The sequence below is a fragment of the Phocoena phocoena genome, chromosome 5 (assembly GCF_963924675.1).
Source record: "Phocoena phocoena chromosome 5, mPhoPho1.1, whole genome shotgun sequence".
NCBI classification, from domain to species: domain Eukaryota; kingdom Metazoa; phylum Chordata; class Mammalia; order Artiodactyla; family Phocoenidae; genus Phocoena; species Phocoena phocoena.
In genome coordinates, this window is record NC_089223.1 from 13,822,937 (window position 1) to 13,845,803 (window position 22,867).

The following is a 22,867-nucleotide window of genomic DNA, read 5'->3' on the forward strand; positions in this document are numbered from 1 at the left end:
AGACTGTGTTTTCTCCATTGTATATCCTTGCCTCCTTTGTCATAGATTAGTTGAACATAGGTGCATAGTTTTATCTCTGGGCTTTCTGTCCTGCTCCATTGATCTATATTTCTGTTTTTGTGACAGCACCGTATTGTCTTGATTACTGTAGCTTTGTAGTATAGTCTGAAGTCAGGGAGTCTGATTCCTCCAGCTCCTTTTTTTTTCCCTCAAGACTGCTTTGGCTATTCAGGGTCTTTTGTGTCTCCATACAAATTTTAAGATTTTTTCTTCTAGTTCTGTAAAAAATGCCATTGGTAATTTGATAGGGATTGCATTGAATCTGTAGATTGCTTCAGGTAGTATAGTCATTTTCACAGTACTGATTCTTCCAATCCAAGAACATGGTATATGTCTCCATCTGTTGGTATCATCTTTAATTTCTTTCATCAGGATCTTATAGTTTTCTGCATACAGGTCTTTTGTTTCCCTAGGTAGGTTTATTCCTAGGTATTTCATTCTTTTTGTTGCAATGGTAAATGGGAGTGTTTCCTTAATTTCTGTTTCAGATGTTTCATCATTAGTGTATAGGAATTCAAGAGATTTCTGTGCAATTTTGTTTCCTGCAACTTTACCAAATTCATTGATTAGCTCTAGTAGTTTTCTGGTGGCATCTTTAAGATTATGTATAGTATCATGTCATCTGAAAACAGTGACAGTTTTACTTCTTTTCCAATTTGTATCTCTTTTATTTCTTTTTCTTTTCTGATTGCTTCCAAAACTATGTTGAATAATAGTGGTGAGAGTGGACATCCTTGTCTTGTTCCTGATTTTAGAGGAAATGCTTTCAGTTTTTCATCATTGAGAATGATGTTTGCTGTGGGTTTGTCATATATGGCCTTTATTATATTGAAGTAGTTTCCCTCTATAACCACTTTCTGGAGAGTTTTTATCATAAATGGGTGTTGAATTTTGTCAGAAGCTTTTTCTGCATCTGTTGAGATGATCATATGGTTTTTATTCTTCAGTTTGTTAATATGGTGTATCACATTGATTGATTTGCATATATTGAAGAATCCTTGCATCTCTGGGGTAAATCCCACTTGATCATGGTGTATGATCCTTTTAATGTGTTGTTGGATTGTGTGTGCTAGTATTTTGTTGAGGATTTTTGCATCTATTTTCATCAGTGATATTGGTCTGTAATTTTCTTTTTCTGTAGTATCTTTGTCTGGTTTTGGTATCAGGGTGATGGTGGCCTTGTAGAATGAGTTTGAGAGTGTCCCTTCCTCTGCAATTTTTGGAAAAGTTTGAGAAGGACGGGTGTTAGCTCTTCCCTAAATGTTTGATAGAATTCACCTGTGAAGCCATCTGATCCTGGACTTTTGTTTGTTGGAAGATTTTAAATCACAGTTTCAATTTCATTACTTGTGATAGGTCTGTTCATATTTTCCGTTTCTTCCTGGTTCAGTCTTGGAAAGATACCTTTCCAAGAATTTTTCCATTTCTTCCAGCTTGTCCATTTTATTGGCATAGAGTTGCTTGTAGTAGTCTCTTAGGATGCTTTGTATTTCTGCTGTGTCTGTTGTAACTTCTCCTTTTTCATTTCTGATTTTATTGATTTGAGTCTTCTCCCCCTCTTTCTTGATGAGTCTGGCTAATGGTTTGTCAATTTTGTTTATCTTCTCAAAGAGCCAGCTTTTAGTTTTATTGATCTTTGCTATTGTTTTCTTTGTTTTTATTTCATTTATTTCTGCTCTGATCTTTATGATTTCCTTCCTTCTGCTAACTTTGGGTATTTTTTGTTCTTCTTTCTCTAGTTACTTTAGGTGTAACGTTAGATTGTTTATTTGAGATTTTTCTTGTTTCTTGAGGTAGGCTTGTATAGCTATAAACTTCCCTCTTAGAACTGCTTTTGCTGCATCCCATAGGTTTTGGATCGTCGTGTTTTCGTTGTCATTTGTCTCTAGGTATTTTTTGATTTCCTCTTTGATTTCTTCAGTGCTCTCTTGGTTATTTAGTAATGTATTGTTTAGCCTCCCTGTGTTTTTTTCCCTATAATTGATTTCTAATCTCATAGCGTTGTGGTCAGAAAAGATGCTTGATATGATTTCAATTTTCTTAAATTTATTGAGGTTTGATTTGTGACCCAAGATGTGATCTATCCTGGAGAAGAAAGTGTAATCTGCTGTTTTTGGATGGAATGTCTTATAAATAGCAATTAAATCTGTCTGGTCTATTGTGTCATTTAAAGCTTGTGTTTCCTTATTGATTTTCTGTTTGGATGACCTTTCCGTTGGTGTAAGTGAGGTGTTAAAATCCCCCACTATTATTGCTACTGTCAGTTTCCTCTTTTATAGCTGTTAGCGGTTGCCTTCTGTATCGAGGTGCTCCTATGTTGGGTGCATATATATTTATAATTGTTATATATTCTTCTTGGATTGATCTGTTGATCATTACATAGTATCCTTCCTTTTCTTTTGTAGCATTCTTTATTTTAAAGTGTATTTCATCTGATACGAGTATTGCTACTCCAGCTTTCTTTTGATTTCCATTTGCATGGAATATTTTTTTCATCCCCTCACTTTCAGTCTGTATGTGTCCCTAGGTCTGAAGTGGGTCTCTTGTAGACAGCATATATATGGGTCTTGTTGTTGCATCCATTCAGCAAGTTTGTGTCTTTTGGTTGGAGCATATAATCCATTCACATTAAGGTAATTATTGATATGTATGTTCCTATGACTGTTTTCTTAATTGTTTTGGGTTTGTTTTTGTAGGTCCTTTTCTTCTCCTGTGTTTCCCACTTAGAGAAGTTCCTTTAGCATTTGTTGTAGAGCTGGTTTGGTGGTGCTGAATTCTCTTAGCTGTTGCTTGTCTGTAAAGCTTTTGATTTCTCCATCAAATCTGAATGAGATCCTTGCCGGGTAGAGTAATCTTGGTTGTAGGTTCTTCCCTTTCATCACTTTAAGTATGTCATGCCACTCCCTTCTGGCTTGTAGAGTTTCTGCTGAGAAATTAGCTGTTAACCTTATGGGAGTTACCTTGTATGTTATTTGTCGTTTTTCCCTTGCTGCCTTCAGTAATTTTTCTTTGTCTTTAATTTTTGCCAATTTGATTAATATATGTCTTGGCGTGTTTCTCCTTGGGTTTATCCTGTATGGGACTCTCTGCACTTACTGGACTTGGGTGGCTCTTTCCTTTCCCATGTTAGGAAAGTTTTCAACTATAATGTCTTCAGATATTTTCACAGGTCCTTTCTCTCTCTCTTCTTCTGGGACCCCTATGATGCGAATATTGTTGTGTTTAATGTTGTCCCAGAGGTCTCTTAGGCTGTCTTCATTTCTTTTCATTCTTTTTTCTTTATCCTGTTCTGCAGCAGTGAATTCCACCATTCTGTCTTCCAGGTCACTTATCCGTTCTTCTGCCTCAGTTATTCTGCTATTGATTCCTTCTCGTGTAGTTTTCATTTCAGTTATTGTATTGTTCATCTCTGTTTGTTTGTTCTTTAATTCTTCTAGATCTTTGTTAAACATTCCTTGCATCTTCTTGATCTTTGCCTCCATTCTTTTTCCGAGGTCCTGGATCATCTTTACTATCATTATTCTGAATTCTTTTTTGGAAGGTTGCCTATCTCCACTTCATTTAGTTGTTTTTCTGGGGTTTTACCTTGTTCCTTCATCTGGTACATAGCCTCTGGCTTTTCATGTTGTCTGTCTTTCTGTGAATGTGTTTTTTGTTCCACAGGCTGCAGGATTGTAGTTCTTCTTGCTTCTGCTGTCTGCTCTCTGGTGGATGAGGCTGTCTAAGAGGCTTGTGGAAGTTTCCTGCTGGGAGGGACTGGTGGTGTGTAGAGCTGGCTGTTGCTCTCTTGGACAGAGCACAGTAAAACTTTAATCTGCTTGTCTGCTGATGGGTGGGGCTGGGTTCCCTCCCTGTTGGTTGTTTGGCCTGAGGCGACCCAACACTGGAGCCCACCCGGGCTCTTTGGTAGGGCTAATGGCAGACTCTGGGGGGGCTCAAGCCAAGGAGTACTTCCCAGAACATCTGTTGCCAGTGTCCTTGTCCCTTGGTGAGTCACAGCCACCCCCCACCTCTGCTGATGACCCTCCAACACTAGCAGATAGGTCTGGTTCAGTCTCCTGTGGGGTCACTGCTCCTTCCCCTGCGTCCCGATGTGCACACTACCTTGTGTGTGCCCTCCAAGAGTGGAGTCTCTGTTTCCCTGAGTCCTGCTGAAGTCCTGCAATCAAATCCCGCTAGCCTTCAACATCTGATTCTCTAGGAATTCCTCCTCCCATTGCCGGACCCCCAGGTTGGGAAGCCTGACGTGGGGCTCAGCACCTTCACTCCAGTGGGTGGACTTCTGTGGTCTAAGTGTTCTCCAGTTTGTGAGTCACCCACCCAGCAGTTATGGGATTTGATTTTATTGTGATAGCGCCCCTCCTACCATCTCATTGCAGCTTGTCCTTTGTCTTTGCATGTCGGGTATCTTTTTTGGTGAGCTCCAGTGTCTTCCTGTTGATGAGTTTTCAGCAGTTAGTTGTGATTCTGGTGTTCTCACAAGAGGGAGTGAGAGCACGTCCTTCTACTCCGCCATCTTGAACCAATGTCCTCCGTTCGTCAGTTTTTCGCTGTGAAATAAGCATCCTTAAAATCACAGTGATTCTTACCACTGAAGACATTTATTATTTCACTCCTGTGTCTTCCTGTGGGTTGCAGCTGTGCTGGGCTGTGCTGGCCTGGGTGGGCTTGGCTTCCGGCCTGCCCCCAACATTTCTTCATTCTTCTTGGACTGGCAGCTACCAAGGGCATATTGTTTGTTTGTCTGTTTTAATAAACAAACAAACTAATTAGTTAATTAATGACTGCATTGGCTCTTCATTGCTGCACTCGGGCTTTCTCTGGTTGCAGTGAGTGGGAGCTATTCTTGGTTGCGGTGCGCGGGCTTCTCATTGCAGTGGCTTCTCTTGTCGCAGAGCTTGGGCTCTAGGCATGCGGGCTTCAGAAGCTGTGGCTCGTGGGTTCTAGAGTGTAGGCTCAGTAGTTATGGCGCATGGGCTTAGTTGCTCCGCAGCATGTGGGATCTTCCCGGACCAGGGATCAAACCCGTGTCCCCCGCATTGGCAGGCAGATCCTTAATCACTGCACCGCTAGGGAAGCCCCAAAATTCTTTCTCAGATGAGTTTGAGGGAGGAACCTTTTAAAGCTTCTGCTTGTGTCATGTCCTCTAACATTCCATTTACCAAATCAAGTGACATCCTCAAGCTCAAAGTGAAAGGGAAGCCATGGTTAGAGTGTGGCATGAAGAATTGAGAACAATAATAGAACAACCTAATCTACCAGAGTACAACTGAGCCTTGAGACTTGAATGCTTGGGTAAAGGAGGCTCTCCCTAGGAAACTCAGAATTAGCAGTGAAGCAGTGAGTATAGTGTCACTGAGGCCAAGTTTACTGAGGGAGGAAGAAGTAAGGTCAGCCATATTAGATGCTGTTAGGAGAAGAACTGAAATCCAGCCATCAGATTTATTGACCTTGATAACTGCAGTTTAGAAATATTTAATGTGGAAGTAGATATGGAGGGCAGATTGGGATGGGTTGTGAATTGTATGGTTTCCAACCTTTGATTTATAATAGCAAAGAAGAAGAAAACAAAAATACAACAAAGCCAGCAATCAGTAACAATGGAACCCCTCAAAAAACGTTGGTATACCATGATAGCATGCATCGGTTAACTTGTAGAAGTCAACAGAAAACTGATATTTATTGAGCTTTTTTACTACTAGCACGCTTACTTTCACCTATCTTTTTTTTTTTTTTTTTTTTTGCGGTATGCGGGCCTCTCACTGCTGTGGCCTCTCCCGTTGCGGAGCACAGTCTCTGGACGCGCAGGCTCAGTGGCCATGGCTCATGGGCCCATCCGCTCCGCGGCATGTGGGATCCTCCCAGACCGGGGCATGAACCCGTGTCCCCTGCATTGGCAGGCGGACTCTCAACCAGTGCGCCACCAGGGAAGCCCTACTTTCACCTATCTTTAATCATCACAGCACTCCTCTAAAGAATGTAACATTATCTGTACTTCCCAGGTGAGAAATATGAGGCTCTGAGAGGTTAAGTAATTTTTAGTACGTCACTCAGTGTTCATGCCCAAATGAGTGAAAAGAAATTGTGGCCCAGTTTACAAAGTACTGAATTTTTGACCAACAGCTAACCCCTGACTCTCGAGCAGAAATATTCATTCTTGAGTAAACTATACATACATTTTTCTAACGAGGTATTGACTCCAGTTGAGTCTCCTGTGAGCTGAGGTCAGTCATGTCTGAATCACAGGGCTGGTTTTTGTTCCTGTGGCCCTGGACCTAAATAGGTCCAGGCCTTTCTACCTCCATTCCTATAAGCACTCCAAATCAGCGCTCCTCAAGCTATCTCTGGTCAAAGTTTTTTTCCCCAATAAATTGTGCACTGATACTTTCTAAACTACAATAAAAATGAATTACTAGGAAAATTAATTTTCAAATACCTACAAATTGCATGCTTCATTTTTCTATTGTCTGTTAATTAAATTCAACAGAGCTAAATTTATTGCAGTATATACAAGTTTCAATGTCTGTATTAATGTACTCACAGACCAGTAACAAGTAGTTTGCAAGGGGACACACTTTGAGTAATACTGCACTAAATCTTGCACTTCTAGGTAAAACAGTTCTAAAGACAATGGTGTGCTTGCTTGGGGCTTAGATAAGGGCTGGTACCAGGCAGATTGTAGCCAAGCTGGGTGTCCTAGGTAGATCTCATGCTCATTACCACTCCCACTTTCCTGGAGAGAATAATCCAAAAAGTGGCCCAAATCAAAATTGCATCATACTTAAAAGAGACTCTGAAATCCCACATGATAATTCAGAGAACATATACAAAGTTTAGAGGGTTTTGGTTTTTTTTAAAAAATACTTATTTATTTGGTTGTGCCGGGTCTTCGTGGCAGCAGGCAGGCTACTTAGTTGCTGCATGCATGTGGGATCTAGTTCCCTGACCAGGGATCGAACCCAGGCCCCCTGCATTGGGAGCGCAGAGTCTTATCCCCTGTGCCACCAGGGAAGTCCCTTTTTTTTTTTTTTTAAACTTTTCATGAGTACCATCAATCACTTTACCAGCCAGCATTCTTATTGGAAAGTTGATCATGTCATTCTTGTCCTTGATTCCTATCAGGTGCAGATGTGTCTGCTTCCAATATCCGTGCCATTTACATTGCCTAATGGCGTGCATATTAGAGGCTGTAGTACAAATATATCATGCTGAATACAATGTTAGAACCATTTTTTAATATCCATAATTCAAAATAAGAGGCGAAGCCGTTGTTCAGTCTCCCTCATTATAATATCTATCTTCTAAATATTTACCTTTCTAGGTGTTACTTTTCATGGTGTATCCTTCTTATTCCATTTCCAGATTCTATTCCTAGGACCTCAGACTCTCACTGCATGCCTTGAAAGCTGCATTGTCTCCTTAATAATTCTTTGTGTATGACTTTCAACATGCCAGTGTTTTGTCTTGTCTTCCTGTCCTAACAGGCGTAATCTCAGCCTTGATGATTCTTTTCTGTATAGAATTCGGTCCTACTTCATGTATCCTTCCTTGTTTTACGTGATGTTGTCTGTGACAGTCATTTTTGTCCCTTTCTCACCACCTCCCTCAAGTTCTACTCTCTCATACAAGTCTATCCAGTTCTGAAAATTTTTTTACTCTCTTTCAAGGTAATTTTAAAAACTTCCTCATTTATCTTATTGGGTTCTGACCCAAAATTCTCCTACCTGGGCAGTTTTCAGGGTTTGTAGGTGTAATAAATCCCATTGGATGATTGCATGAAGGATGTGCACATGACACCAGGTGCCTAAATGAGAAATTTGATAAGTCTCCAGCTGTATCCTGAAGAGTCAAAGGCGGCAGAAGGGAAGGCTTAGGGGCTTAATAGGAAGTGAACAATATACGGCTCTTTACAACTATACATAGAGAACCATCGAAGGTTTTTGAGCAGGAAGGAAAATGTAAGATTTATCAGGCAATGCTGTACAGGGCCCTTATACAAAGCTTATATTAACCCAGAGCTTCTAAACCTGAATGCAGTGGGATGCGCTGTTAGAGAGGTGCTTCTGACCCAGGTCTCAGAGTGTTTAAAGTGAGCATTCTTCTCATTTGTTTGTACATCTTCTATTCATCTAGTTTATTCCACTGTTGCCCAGGCCACCCGAACATTGAGCTTTATGATCTTTTTTTTTTTCCAGTAGAAGATGTTGAGTTAAAATCATTTCATTTATGAGAATGGTGGGTCCTTCTTTAGAACTTACAATTCAGTTGGATGAGGTTATGGTTTCAGCTTCACTTATGAAGTCTTTTATAAGGAATAACTCTGCTTTGTGGCTCTCAGTTATAAGTGATACTTCAATGGGTCCATTTGCTGTTGGACTTAATAGGAAGTGAACATTGTAGGGCTCTGTACAGTCATACATAGAGAACCATTGAAGATATTTGAGCAGGAAGGAAAATAAGATTTATCAGGCAATGCTGTGAGGAATGGGCTAGAATCTTGAGAGAGAAGAGGGGGCTTCCTGCCTGAAGGCTCTCAGAGCAGTCTAGGTGAGAGGAAGGGAGGGTCCGCACAGGGTGGTGGAGGTGAGAATATGCAAATGCTTGTTTAACATAAAAAGTGAGACAAGTTCAAAAAATCTTGTACCTCCTACGAAAAATGAACAGAAGTGAACAAAATGCTCAATCACTTGGTATGGCTGCCAGAGAAGGATGTATGATAGTTACACTTTCTTGAGGTTGAAGTAAAAAGGCCTCTCTCACGTTGGAACCTCATCATCAATGTTGCGACTTCACCTTCCCCACAGTGCTATGACCTCTCAGAGGACAAACCAGAGAAAGGGAGCAGTGGTAGTCATATCTATTTTACCCTCTTTCCCTCTACTACTATGGGAACCCACTCACCTAAGATAAGGAAAAAAAAAAAAAATAAACCTTAGGGTTCTGTTACTCTGGTCATTCCCTTTGCATAACATTCTTCTTTGCCTTTTCCCCCCAGTCAGTAGAAAGCACTTGATTAGCTGGTGATTTCTGTCCCTCCTGCTTGAAGTTGAACCACTTTGTTTTTCCTAGAACTGGTTCATAGATGTTGAGCTCCTCGAAAGCAAAGGCTGCATCTTCCTCACCGTTGCTTCTCATCATCCAACTCAGTCTGAGGCATAGTATGCTTAATAAATGTTTGTAAAATTACCTATTGTTAACAAAGCTCTAAGCAGCTTTCAGCTGTTTTAGTTAACTGACTAAAATCTGCATGATTTAAATAGCGACTCTAAAAGTTGTATGTATCTTTCAATTTACCTGTGACAGAAACTTTGAAAACTTTGTTTATCCCCTTCAATGTGAAATAGATATTTTAGAAGACAGTGTTCTCAAGGACCTATTTATAATTGACCTAAAACAAGCAGCCTTTCAAATAGATCCTGACTGAAACGTAAAAGAAATTTACGAATTCTAGTATTTCTTACATACTGGAAAAAAAAGTGGAATAAATAATTTGATTCAGTTTGATCCGAATAAATAAATTGATTGGTATCGAGAATAATTAATCCCTGTGTGCAGATGCACTTAAGCAAGTATCCATTTATTTAATGAGTTTTTGTCAAGAGCAAAATTTTAAACTATTTAATAACTAATAATTTTGAGTTATTTAATAATTTTTAGATTATTTTATTAGTGCTCTAAAATTTCCTATCACCCTGATTGGGTAGATCAGATAAACTCTTTTTAACTAATACTTAAAAAAATTATTTTATAGTTAAAATAATCTTTATAAAAATCAAAACTAGTTAGAAGAAAACTTCTACAACAGTCCCTTCTCAACTGTGGTGGTTATTGTTTCTGGACAGTCCTGGGGTTTACAATAAAGAAGCATAAGATCTTAGTGGAAAAATAGAGTTAAAGGGACCAAAACTTGGGTGAACATGATAAACCCTGTACTCACTCTACAATGAATGAGTTGGGGCCCAGAAGGCTGTTTATAAACCCATTTGACCCCAAATGAAAACGAGCAGAACTTTCGGGCTCCGGATGCACGTCCACCTAAAGAGTATTATTTGGTTCCTCAAAGCTTTAAACTAAGTATATCCCTTTCTTACTTGCTAGTAAATGTTCACTTGGGCACACTGAAGATCTCTTGAGGCAGTTTATCCCTGCTGATCTCTCAAGATGTTCCAGGTACTCCTTTGCCTTTGGAATACTGGGCAGATTCAAGGAGTCATGAAACTGTAGACCAACCCAAGGGTTGTAACAGAAGTTTTATTATCAACTACTTTGACCTCATATGACCTTTTCATTTTCAAATGCTTTGCTTTTTCATGGATGAGCATTAAGTTGAGAGGCATTCAGTACTGATGACTGAGCAAGTTCCTACGCAACTGTTCTGTTCTGTCAATTACTTCTCTTTACCTATAACCCAGGGGCAGAATTTTTGAAATGTACGTTGTCTTCTTTTTTATTGAAGTAGAGTTGATTTACAATATTATATTAGTTTTATGTGTACCACATAATGATTCAATATTTTTATAGATTATACTCCATGTAAAGTTATTAAAAATAATGGCTGAATTTCCCTGTGCTGTACAATATATCCTTGTGGATTATTTATTTTATACATGGTAGTTTGTACCTCTTATTCGCCTACCCCTATCTTGCCTCTCCCCCCTTGTCAGTTGTCTTCTTTTAAAATTCATAATCATTACTGTAATCAAATGGTTCATCCTGCGTTCACGTATACATCTCACTACTTTCAATTTTGTTTAAAATTATTTCAACTTTTGTTTCTTCATCTCTTCTTGTTAACACTTTCAACACTCTGGGGATGTTGGGATAATAATCTATATAAAACATTTAAAAACTAAGTTTAACCATGGCAACCAGCAACAGAATGTTCAAATAAGCCCATGGTTAAGAGTTGAATGGCTCCTAGTGATGGGTGACGTTGATCAGCTTTGACCCCAGAGCGTAGGTATGTTTACCTTTGTGCTTGTTTGAGAGTTGAAAGTTCTCAAGTAATTCTTAAGCTTCTGTAATTGTACTGCAGGTTTCCAGTTAATGTCCCTTAGTAGCTAGCAATTTCAGTAAGAAGCTTATAAATTATTTTTGCTTTCTTGTCAGTAATACGCACTTGAAATGGTTCTCTCACCTCCTTGCTTGTCCCTCAACTACATATTTGAGTTCCTATCCAAATTTATGACTTATGGGACACCAACTCTTCTTTCCAGGGTCTCTTTCCCTCTCCATCCCCTCTTTTTAAAATTTATTTCTCATTGAAGTAACATTGGTTTATAACATTATATAAGTTTCATGTGTGCAACATTTTATTTCTACTTCTGTGTACATTACAGCGTACTCTCCACCAAAAATGTAGTTTCCATCATCTCTCTTTATTCTTAGCTCACCCCCTCTTCACAGACGAGGGAGTGCATTTTTAAAGCTTGAATTTACTCTTCCTCATGTTTCTTTTTATTTCCCAGGACATCGTGACAGTAACCTGCCAACAGCTTTACCAGCTTTCTGTCTTCTTTCTTGATTCTTCAAATTGCCTAACAGTACATTTCTGTATTCTCAGATTTTGATTTAAGGAGGCCTCCTGATTAAGGAGAAATTAGTCTTTTTAGATTTAACCTATTGTATCAAACTTTTCTAGCTGCTGTATGATTTCCTAGTGTCAGAAACTTAAACTGACTTTATTCCTAACTCCTGAACTTTACTTTTGATGAAGAGAAGTGTAAGTTATACATATAGTCTAAATGTATAGGAAAGGGATAAAAAAAATCACATGGGTATTGTTTGCTTATATTGTTTAAAGTAAATTTCTAAGGGACAGGTCTTTTATTTATTGCCTTTGGCGTTTACATGCTTTAGATTTTCATAGCGATTTCAGTACATTGGCTAAAAAGCCCCAAAGAATTTAGAGCATGGGCTGTTCCAAGGCAGTCTTTCTCCTACAGCAATATTCATGCATTTGACCTTAGTCTAACAAAGAGATTTATTATCATTGGCCGTTCCTAGCCATTCATTAGTATGTTTGAACTTTGCTGTGCTAGTTCTTATAAACTGAGGCATTTTGGATCGCTTGAGGCTTATAAACCAAGTAAACAATTCTAAGGGTGTTGATGATAACTGACGCGCTAATGTATGGCAGAATGCCGCTACCACTAACATAAAATAGACCAACACACAAATCACGGCTATCACCATGCTCAGAGCTTTCTTCCCATGACCTTTTGGGACTATGTTGTCACATCTATATTGGGTGTTGAACATGCATATATATGAGAGAAAGATAGATAGTACTTTAGTTCTTTATTTCTTAGACATGCAGTAGTGGTTTATGACTTATATTGGGAGTCTGTGGGTGTTTATCACCCAAGCTTGTGAAGACAGTAGTGTCTGTTTATAAATAGTTCTATATATAATAGTCCTTGTTTTTCATTTTTAATCCCTGTGGAAATGAAGCAAAAAGTCCTTGATTCAAGGCTTGATTCTGTAACTGTTTTGTTTTGTGACCCTGTACAAGTTTGTTAGACTCTCATAAATTTAATTTACCCATTTGTAAAATAGAAATAATATCACTTCTCATTGTTGTTGAGAGGATTAAATGAGATAGAATAAGTGAAAGTTCTTTTCAATGTAGAAAACCAGACAGAAATGAAAAGTATTCTTTCTTTGCCTTACCATGATCTTGTTAAAAACCCTTCTTTCTGCTGTCCATCCTTAACCCACACCCAAATAAGACAACCACAAAACCTGATGTTTTCATATGCCTGCCCGGAAGCAGAGGGTACCACATGGCAGAATCTTACTCACTTCACTTAGGCTGTGCTGATCCCAACTCCTACCTGTCCTTAGTCTGTGTGCCTTAGTAAGAGAGAAATTTATTTCACTACCTCAGAGCAAGTAGAAGCAGAATAAATGTTCACCTGCACGGGTTCAAACCCCTGCTGTGCCTCTCACTAGCTGTACAGACTTTGAGAATTACTCAAGGTCTCTGAGCCTCAGTTTCCTCATATAGAAAGTAAGCATAGTCCTGCCTTCTTCTTACAGTGGATTTCTGAAGGTGATACCTGTGAAGGACCAAAATAAGTGTTTAGCATTTAGTGTATATGGTTAGTAATTTATATGTTATATGGAAAGTTTGGATCCTTCTTTCTTGCAAGTTTCTGGACAGAGGAGATATTGCTAAATATTTTATGATAATTAAGTCAACTTTCATAAAAGGAAGTTTGGGGATTCTTTAAACAGATGGTGACCTGTAATGATAATTGACTTTCTTCTTGTTTGTAATGAAGCAAGTGATAAACATCTTCATTTCCTTTTACCATAGACACACACACACACACACACACACACACACGCACGCACACGCACACACTTACTTTGCCTGTTTGGTCTTTAGCACAGATGGATATTGTTTCACAATGATAGAAGAAGATGATTCTGGGATGCCTGTGGTCACTTCTGGATGTCTAGGACTAGAAGGCTCAGATTTTCAGTGTCGGGTAAGGAAGATAATTTGATTCTACTTTGTAACCTTTCACTGGCTAGATTTCAAACAGCCAAATTTCAAACAAGATATAACAATTGTTTGGGGGTCTTTTTTTTACTCTCTTGTTTTCAGTAATTTGGAAAATAATTTGAAAATTCGCATTGGGTCAATTCTTCCTTCCTTTAGAAATCAAATATTCATTTTATTTTTGCCATTAACTTCTGGTTTAGTGACTCATTAGATCATCTTGCTCAAATTCCAGTTTGGTTAATTTCATTAAGCCAAACTTTCTTCCTCAGTTTACGCGACACACGTTGGTTATTACAAATAGAATAGTAATTTTGTTGAAATGCAAAAGTTGCAGTAAGGTAATACATGATGATTTGAAAGAAATTACCTAATACAATACATCAGTTTCACCATGTTTGAATAAAACTATCAGAATTTTAAGTGACTTCTCTAAATAGAATTAATTTACTAGTTTTGGATGGTATGACTTTGAAATTTAGGGGAAACCTATTAATAGCTGTTTGGGTTCGATTTTAGGACACGCCCATTCCTCATCAAAGAAGATCAATTGAATGCTGCACAGAGCGGAATGAGTGTAATAAAGATCTACACCCTACACTGCCTCCACTAAAACACAGAGGTAAGAAGAGGAAGGCTTCCAGGCTGGAAAAGCTTTAGACATAAAGAAAATAAAAACTTGAATTATGCTCTTTTCTAAATGCATCTACCTGTACCATTTTCCACTACTGGGGCAGAGGACTGAGGCAAGATGACATAATGAAACGGTCATTCAAAGACATGTGCAAGGAGTTCTCAGGAAAATAGTTGCATGTGCCTTCACTCTTAAGATTCTTAATTCTGGGCTTCCCTGGTGGCGCAGTGGTTGAGGGTCTGCCTGCTGATGCAGGGGACACGGGTTCATGCCCCGGTCCGGGAAGATCCCACATGCCGCGGAGCGGCTGGGCCCATGAGCCATGGCCGCTGAGCCTGCGTGTCCGGAGCCTGTGCTCCGCAATGGGAGAGGCCACAGCAGTGAGAGGCCCGCGTACCGCAAAAAAAAAAAAAAAAAAAGAAAGAAAAGATTCTTACTTCTTTAACCTGTCTTCATTTCCTTCAGAAAACTACGGTGTCTAGAGCTTGGAGTGGGTTTCAGGAGGATAGAGGAGGGAGATAGTGTTTTCCGTTTACCCCTAAATGTTATTCAGAAGTTACACTTCACTCAAAAACTGCTATTTGGCTACATTCATTTTAAGAATAAGGACCTTTTAAAGGACTAATTCAGATAATTTGCTGGATGGCATTTCCTTTTATTTATGCTAGAGTAACTACTTTTTAGTCAATTCATATGTATTGGTAAAATGGAGAAAATATCTAGAAAGTTTAATTCTAAGACTATACATTTAGTGTTGCTCATTAAAAAAGACACATACTGCATCCCCAGAGACTCCTGGTTAAAAACGGCTCCCATGTTTCCTTTCTTCTTGTTCTCACCATAAAAATAAATGATTTGTAATTGTCATAGAGTCCTAAGTCTTATATAAGTAGCTTAAAATGATTTGTCATGATTGATTTTTATTTCTTGAGAGAGAAAATCTTCCCAACAAAATACAATGGCATTTCTGGGTTTCGATGATAATATTTTATAACATTTGTTCATCCTATAGCCTAGAAAACTCTGTAAGATTGATTCATAATAATTCACATCAAAAATTCACAGACAGATTTTAATTTTGCCAGTCAACATGCTAGGTGTTATGGGTAACAGAAATGGATGAAGAAAGTTCTTTCTCTCAACACATGCACACTAGGTTATGAGAGAGAAACATGGAAATAATTAAATTATACTCAGGCAGGAAAATCTCTGTAGAGTTAGATTATAAAGTGTATTAAGGACACAGAAGAGTGAGTGGCTCACTTTGGGGTGGGAGGATGTCAGAATAGCTTCATAGAAGTGATACCTGAGCAGACTTTAAGGCGGAACAGAAGTTTGCCAAATGGATAAGGCAGGAATAAAAAGTTTAAAAATTAAAGTGGCTGACATAAGCCAAGAATTATGCTAATAACTGTTACATTAATTAACCCATTTGAGCTGTGGGGTATTAGGCTTATTATTCCCCACTTAAAGGTGAGGAGATTGCAGCACACAGAGGTTAATTAACTTTCCCAAGGTTGCACACAGCCCGTGAGTAGCCTGTGACTCTAAACAGAGGCAGTCTAATAAGTGCAGAGGTTTAGTTTGTAATATATGAGAAAGATTTGCAAAAGACAGGCATATGAAACAGCATGGCTGGTTGGAGAAAGTCCCCTAATTCAGTTGTCTGAAGCCTCACAGTTCAAAGTGGGCCTGTGGGTCAGCAGCATCAGCATGGCTTGGAGCTCATTAGAAATGCAGACTCTCAGGCCCCGCCCCAGACTACCAAGCCTGCATTTTAAATGAGATTCCCCAAGTGATTTACATGCACATTAAAGTTTGGGCAACACTTTTGGTAGAAAAACACCTATACGAGGATATAGCTAGCGCCCCTGTGTCTCAGCACGTGAGTTCGACAACACCTCGTTCGAACACAATTCCGCTGACGTCAGGTTGCTGTAAAATTCTAAATGCTTACTTTCAGTTTTTTGTAGTTACTGCCTTGTGAATCAGTTGCAAAAAGTAGGTGATCTGTAGACAACATTTTGAATAGCATCTGTAGACAACACTAATGTGTTGGGAGTGGGGCGGGAGGTGGGTGAGGAGTGCTGGAAATGAAGGCAGTTGTGCCAGAATCGCTTCGCTCAAGGAGAAAAAGGTTTTATTACCTGTAAGTGGAAGAGATGCGTTCTAGCAGTAGCGGTAGGGTTTAGGAAAACTGACTCAAATGCTGCAGTGCACATACTGTCCTGTAGATGGAGCCAGATTCTAGTTAGGACCCGGCAGGCAGGGGAGGATTCTCTGAAGAGGTTGAGTGCTAGGGACTTTTAAAAGCAGAGGAAGTCTCCTAGAGAACTCCGTGAAAAGGCTTTGAAAAGAAGAGTAGTAGTATTGGGAAGACAAGTCCTTGGTCAGGGCAGTAAGGGAAAGAGGATGTTACTGTGGCTGGTGGATTATGTTGAGGGTTATACAAGGTGACGGACTTGGGGGGAGTTTAGTGGCTGTAGGGTTTACCATTTTGAACTCTGAGGATCCCAGGTAGTGCCTGGGTGAGGTCTCTGCAGATTCCACCTCACCATTTTGGCACAGTCGTTTTGGGGTCCAGTAAAAGTCACTGCAGGCTGTGGTCTGAGAGCACTGGTCTTTCTTACACAAATATACCACAGAGCTGCTGCCTTTCTTGTTTTTGCCTCTACCATATATACACATGGGCAGCATTTTTTTTTGGAAGTGGACTATACATGTTTACTGAGTATCAGTAATGCATTGGTCAGAAATATTTGCATTGCAGCCATATTGGATATATGTCTTTATATAGTCATATTGGAGATAGGTATATTTATGTTTTGGTATAAAACCCCAAATAAAGAACAGGGATGTTAAAGAGACATGGAACCATCTTATTTTGATATTTTTAACTTTAGCTGTTGTTTTTATACTTACGACCAACCCTAACTTTTGTGGAGCCGGGGCAATGGTATAAATGGAAGTCCACATACCATTTACCTAATTATTTAAAACTCATAAACCAATGTAGAAGACTGGTAAATAAAATACTTTCTGTTAACCAAACTTAACAAGAATATTTTCATAGTGATGGGGAACACCAGCTTGGCATTCAGAATGCTTGAACTACTTAGACTTATTCATTCCAGTGTGGGAGTGGGAGTGATTGGGAGCCCCGTTCTTGGTTCTGTCTGGCACTGGGAGAGGTCTCTCATGCATGCAGCTGGACACCTGTTTTGTGTCTGTCTCAGCCTGTTGGCAGTGATACTGTCGGCTGGGAAAGTCTGAATCACTTACCGGGGTCCATACCACTGTGTCAGCCCCCATAGATGTTTGTCTGACTGGAGCTAATGTTGTGGCTAGACTGACCCCTGTGGTTCTTATTATCTAAAATGCACCTCAGCAGCCACTGTCAGAGAAATCTGAAAGATAAGATGTATTATTTGCAAGAACCAGAGGGTACACAGCACACCTGAGGGCCACACAGCAAGGTCACAGGCATGGGGGGGTGGGGACCTGGGGTTCTCCCTTTACTGGGGTCAAAGGTGGGGTGCCTAGGGTTTCACGGTTTCTCTTTTTATTGGCAAATTAATTAATTTTGAAAGTTGAGTTATGACTGAAATATAACATTATATTAGTTTCAGGTGTATAACGTGATGACCTGATATTTGTATATGTTGCAAAAATCATCACCACAGTAAGTCTAGCTAACATTTGTCACCATACACGGTTACAGAAATATTGGCAAGTTTAAAACGTAAGAGTGGGAATTAGGGCACGGGAAGGGAAAAGCAGAATTATTCAAGCGGTCAGTTATCCAGGGAACTTCACGGGTGGGGTGACCTGCTTTCTTATCTAGTTGTTTTACCAGTAGTGTGTCATACAGCTGGCAATGTGCTTATTTGAGATAGAGGTCTTCGCAACAGATGCCTCAGTAATCAGAAGCTTAATGTCAGGCACCCACATTACAACACCCCAGCCCTCTGGTTTACGCTCTGCCCACATGTCTTGCCCCAGACACCCCTTGGCCACTGCTTGGTCACCCCTCAGGCCTTTGGGTAAGTACACCAGCTCCTTGGTCCACCCTCAGGGAGACAGGGGGCCTCATAGTTTCCAGACACAGGCCTGGGGCCATTTAGGTAGAATTCCAGACTTTGGGGCAACGGCCAGTGTTTTAAATGGAGAGCAGGATGGGACAGATTCTGGGTGGACACGTTGCCTGTGTTCTGCAGACCACTGCTCAGTGGGAAGGGGTCCAGTTAAAGGGAGCCGGAGCAGGACCCTCTAAAGCTCAGAGCCTAGGTAACTGTGAATGGAGTGCTTACTTACTGTGGCTCTTTTCTAAGTACTTTACATACACTGACTCATTTAATCCTCATAACAGCTCAGTAGAGAAAACACCATTAGCATCACCCCAGTTTCTCAGACATGCAGCTAAGGAATAGTGAGGTCAAGTACTGTGTGAAGGTTACACAGCTAAAGTAAGTACTGGAGATGGGAAATCGGCCTATGACCTCATCTCCCTGAATTGTCTATAAAGAGCCTTAAATGACATTCTCAAAAAAAGAAAAAAGCGTTTATGTATCTAAGAGTTAGAAGACTCTAAGTAAGTAGTGGTTAGCCATGTCACAAAATAATCAATAAACAAGATGATTACTTTGAAGCCTCCTGTTTATTATGTTTGCACAATTAGCATTTTCTCCATTCTTAGAATATGGTGTTAGAGGGTTGCTCCCTCTCTCTCTCTTGCACACACACTCTCTCTCCGCTCCTCCTCTCCCGTCCTCTTCCTTCTAATTTATCATTTATTAAGGCCCACTTACGGGCTTCCCTGGTGGCGCAGTGGCTGAGAGTCCGCCTACCGATGCAGGGAACACGGGTTCGTGCCCCGGTCCGGGAAGATCCCACATGCCGCGGAGCGGCTGGGCCCGTGAGCCACGGCCGCTGAGCCTGCGCGTCCGGAGCCTGTGCTCCGCAATGGGAGAGGCCACAGTGGTGAGAGGCCCGCGTACCGCAAAAAAAATAAAATAAAAGGCCCACTTACGTATTAATACTAGGCTAGTGGTTTTCAAACTTAGGTGCATCAGAATCACCTGGGGGGGCTTATTAAAACACGGATTACTGCCCCCCACCTAGAGTTTCTGATTCAGTAGATCTGAGTGGACCCCAATGATCTGCCTTTCTAAGGAGTTTCCAGGTGATACTGATGATGTTGGTCCAGAGACCACACTTTGAGACCCCTGGGCTAGGTGTTGCCTGATAGATTGTTACATATTATTATAGTAGACTTCCTATAAACCTATGTGTCAAACTAGTACAAAGCAGACACTGTATTATTAAAAGATGAGAGGGTTAAAAAATCCAGCTCACCAATTTGTTGTTGTTGTTCTTTTTTTCTTAATAATAGCTTTTCTGAAAAAGTTAAATGATTAACCTTATCTCAAAACATCTGTATTATGAGGTGCTAAATAATAACAGGCTTAGGTGAGGTTCTGTTATTAGACCTCAGAGAAGTACTAAGCGTAGGGGTAGATACCTACAAATAAATTGTCTTATTAAAAAATAAACAAGAAAACCTTTTCTACCGATCCAGAGTTTTTTCACTTTTTTTTCCAACTTAGATGCATTTAGCAGGAAATTAGAGATACAAAATCACATCCAACAAATATTTATCAATGTATATTTAGATCCTTGAAATTTTATTTGTCATCTTCTGTTTCAAAAAAAGATGATGAAGAGTGACCAGAAAGCAGCGGAAATTCTTTTATGAATATTAGTTTTCCTTTTGCTTTGCTTATTCCATTTCAGCACCAGCAAAGCAGAATACCCTGGGACAATATTCTTTCTCCTGAAAGAAGAAATATGAAAAGTAATTAGATCAAATGCAGCACCTTCATTATAAACAATAAAATATGATTCGGGAAGCCCAGTCACACTGCAGCTGGTGCAAAGAGGAGGGAGACATGTCTGTTTTGATGGAGAGGCTTGTAGGGAGAAGTCGTGGTGCCCTGGTGTCTGGCTTCCTGCCTGCAGAATTAGTGATGAAGGGGCACTGAGATGCTGGAAGGGATGATGTATGGTTCCAGCGTCACATGGTTTGACCAAGATATTGTGAGTTAAATGTTCTCTTGAAATGGTGTGTAGGCAAGAGAATTTGATGAGGTTTTTTTCCTCCTCCCAAATTACTTATTATTACTTATTTTTGTTTAATTTTTTTTTTTCAAATGAGCACTTAAAGAAGTGAAAGACTGGTGTTGAAATGAACAGAAGCCCTTTGCTTTATTAAATAGGGTCCTTAAATTTGACTTTTACAAGAGCAAATAAAGTTCATATAATTTTTTGGAATACGTATAGTTTGTGTGTTTAAATATGGGAATTACTAATATACGCTACATGTATACTTCATGGAAAATGTATCCGAAACAACTGTTTCTGTTTTGAAATAGGGTAATTTCAATGTAGTTTAAGTAAAATTATAATACAGGATTTCCAAAGCTAAACTTTACCTTATTATTTCTTTTCTTACTCCACTAAAAAATATATTCTGATCAGTTTACAGATTTGTTTAAAAATGCTATTGCTTAGCTTCGGGTATTGCCAATTACATATTAAACTCAATAGGTAACAGGTATTTAATCAGTGAAACCGTCTCCCATATTCTCTATAACACAGATAGGTTGAATATATGATACCATCTAGAATGCAAAGGTCAGTTGCAGAATTTTCCTTGGGACACATATATTATGCTTGTGGCAGTATAAACTGGTACATGAGTCTGAGCCGAATTCCTGGCCAGGGAATAGCTCTTAACATTTCTGGAAATGTGCAGCTTCTGACTATTTTGGAAATTCTGGTTAACTTTGTATTTGGGATAGGTGAAAGAAATTTATAAATAATTAGACTTTTCCTTTCTCACTGAACACAGTAGTCTGGATATAACAGTTCTGTCTTAACTTCCTTTGTTACCAGAAAATATAATGCTAAATCTTTTTCTGCAGGAAAATAACTGGAATATTATGTCTTTGTTCTTATAGTGAATTTAATTCTAGATGTTACTGTGAGATGACATCCCAATATATGATGAAGGTAAATTACAGTATTGTTTGTTGACTAAAATCCTCTGACAAGAATATGCTTTTCAGGCACTTTGTGCTCTATTAATAGAAAGATGTCTCCAATTTATCTGTGGTTATAACACTGAGAGCACATGTAAAGATGTCTTTGGGCCATCGTATTTCCAAGACTCTTTCTAGCAATATGGTTTTTTATTTCCTATTGCAATTATGAGCGATCTTCTAGCCTTACAGAAACAGTCCTGGCATTTTAAGCAGTTGCAAACCAGTTAATTATGAGAGGAGACAAGTAATGACAGAATGCCGTTTTGTTAGGAAACCATTGGTGATTCTTACTTGCCTCTCAGAGTGAACCAGACTTCCCTAGAGAGTTCTCCATTCTGCTTCCCTGAGCAGTTGGAGTGACAGCCAGGTAGAAATCTGCTGGCCTAGAGAGAACTGTGGGCTCTGTTCTTTTCCTGATATGTATCTGGAAGTGTTCGCTTTCCAAGACTCTGGCAGTGACTTGAATGTTTACATTGTTAATGCTCTGAGCACAGGTAATGGCAGATTAAAACATGACAGGCACGACCAACAGAAACAAAAGGCATATTGATAAGGCTCACTATTTATGACAAAAGACAAGCAGGCAGTAGGGGATAGGTTTATTGGGGCAAAGAAAAGGAAAGTGGGAAGGTAATGCTAGCCTTTAAAAAAAGTGCTTGATGGTAAGGAGAAAATCCCTTAGCTTCTTTCTGGCCTCATTGCTCTCATAAATCAGAAATCTAATATGGTGAGTAATAAATACACTGTTCTTGGCCTTCCCTGGTGGCGCAGTGCTTGAGAGTCCGCCTCGTGATGCAGGGGACACGGGTTCGTGCCCCGGTCGGGGAAGATCCTACATGCCGCGGAGCGGCTGGGCCCATGAGCCATGGCCGCTGAGCCTGCGCGTCCAGAGCCTGTGCTCCGCAAAGGGAGAGGCCACAGCAATGAGAGGCCCGTGTACCGAGAAAAATAAAAAATAAAAAAGTACACTGTTCTGACGATTCAGAGTGTTCTGCATTTACGTGGAAAAGTGAAAGTCGATGAGGCTGATAGTTTTTAGTAAAATTATATCACTTGAATGAAAAAGTATTCTGTATTTGTATACTGAAAATATGTTGTGCATATGTAGTTACTTACTCTAGTTTTGATAGAGTATCCAGCGTTCTCTTTGATTTTCTGCAAAATCAGGCTTTTTTGCTTTTGTTGTCCTTAAAATTGGAAATAGATTTTAAGCTGTTTGCAGCGACATTATTTGCACCATGGTATTTGTATACACGCATGTGTACAAACGTTGTTAATTGCTCTCTCACTGGCGGAGGTATATTGCTCATTTTGGGTTATTGTTGACTTTGCCTATAACCCAGAAGAGCGGGGGAGGTAAGGAGGGAAATTTTACTAAGAAAATTCATTGTGTAAAATCTTAGCCCACGTAATTTTAACAGCTTACAAATTATTTTCAAGATTTCCTAGCAACACTTTTTGGACAACGCATGTGGTAATTATATATGAGTCCTGTTGTTGTTAAAGGCTGAATGGCTCTTTGAATGTGTACTCCAGTAGATCACGGTCTTGAACTGTTTC

At 39.6% G+C, this 22,867-nt stretch overlaps 1 protein-coding gene across 2 annotated transcripts in view; it reads left to right on the top strand.

Annotated features, from left to right (window-relative positions):
• Positions 1-22,867, top strand: part of BMPR1B (bone morphogenetic protein receptor type 1B) — a 162,211-nt gene that overhangs the window by 101,993 nt on the left and 37,351 nt on the right. For both annotated transcript variants that reach the window (XM_065878320.1, XM_065878319.1), the window contains exons 3-4: positions 13,454-13,556; positions 14,090-14,192. In XM_065878320.1, the coding sequence (XP_065734392.1) occupies positions 13,454-13,556; positions 14,090-14,192 (206 nt within the window). The remainder of the gene's footprint in view (positions 1-13,453; positions 13,557-14,089; positions 14,193-22,867) is intronic.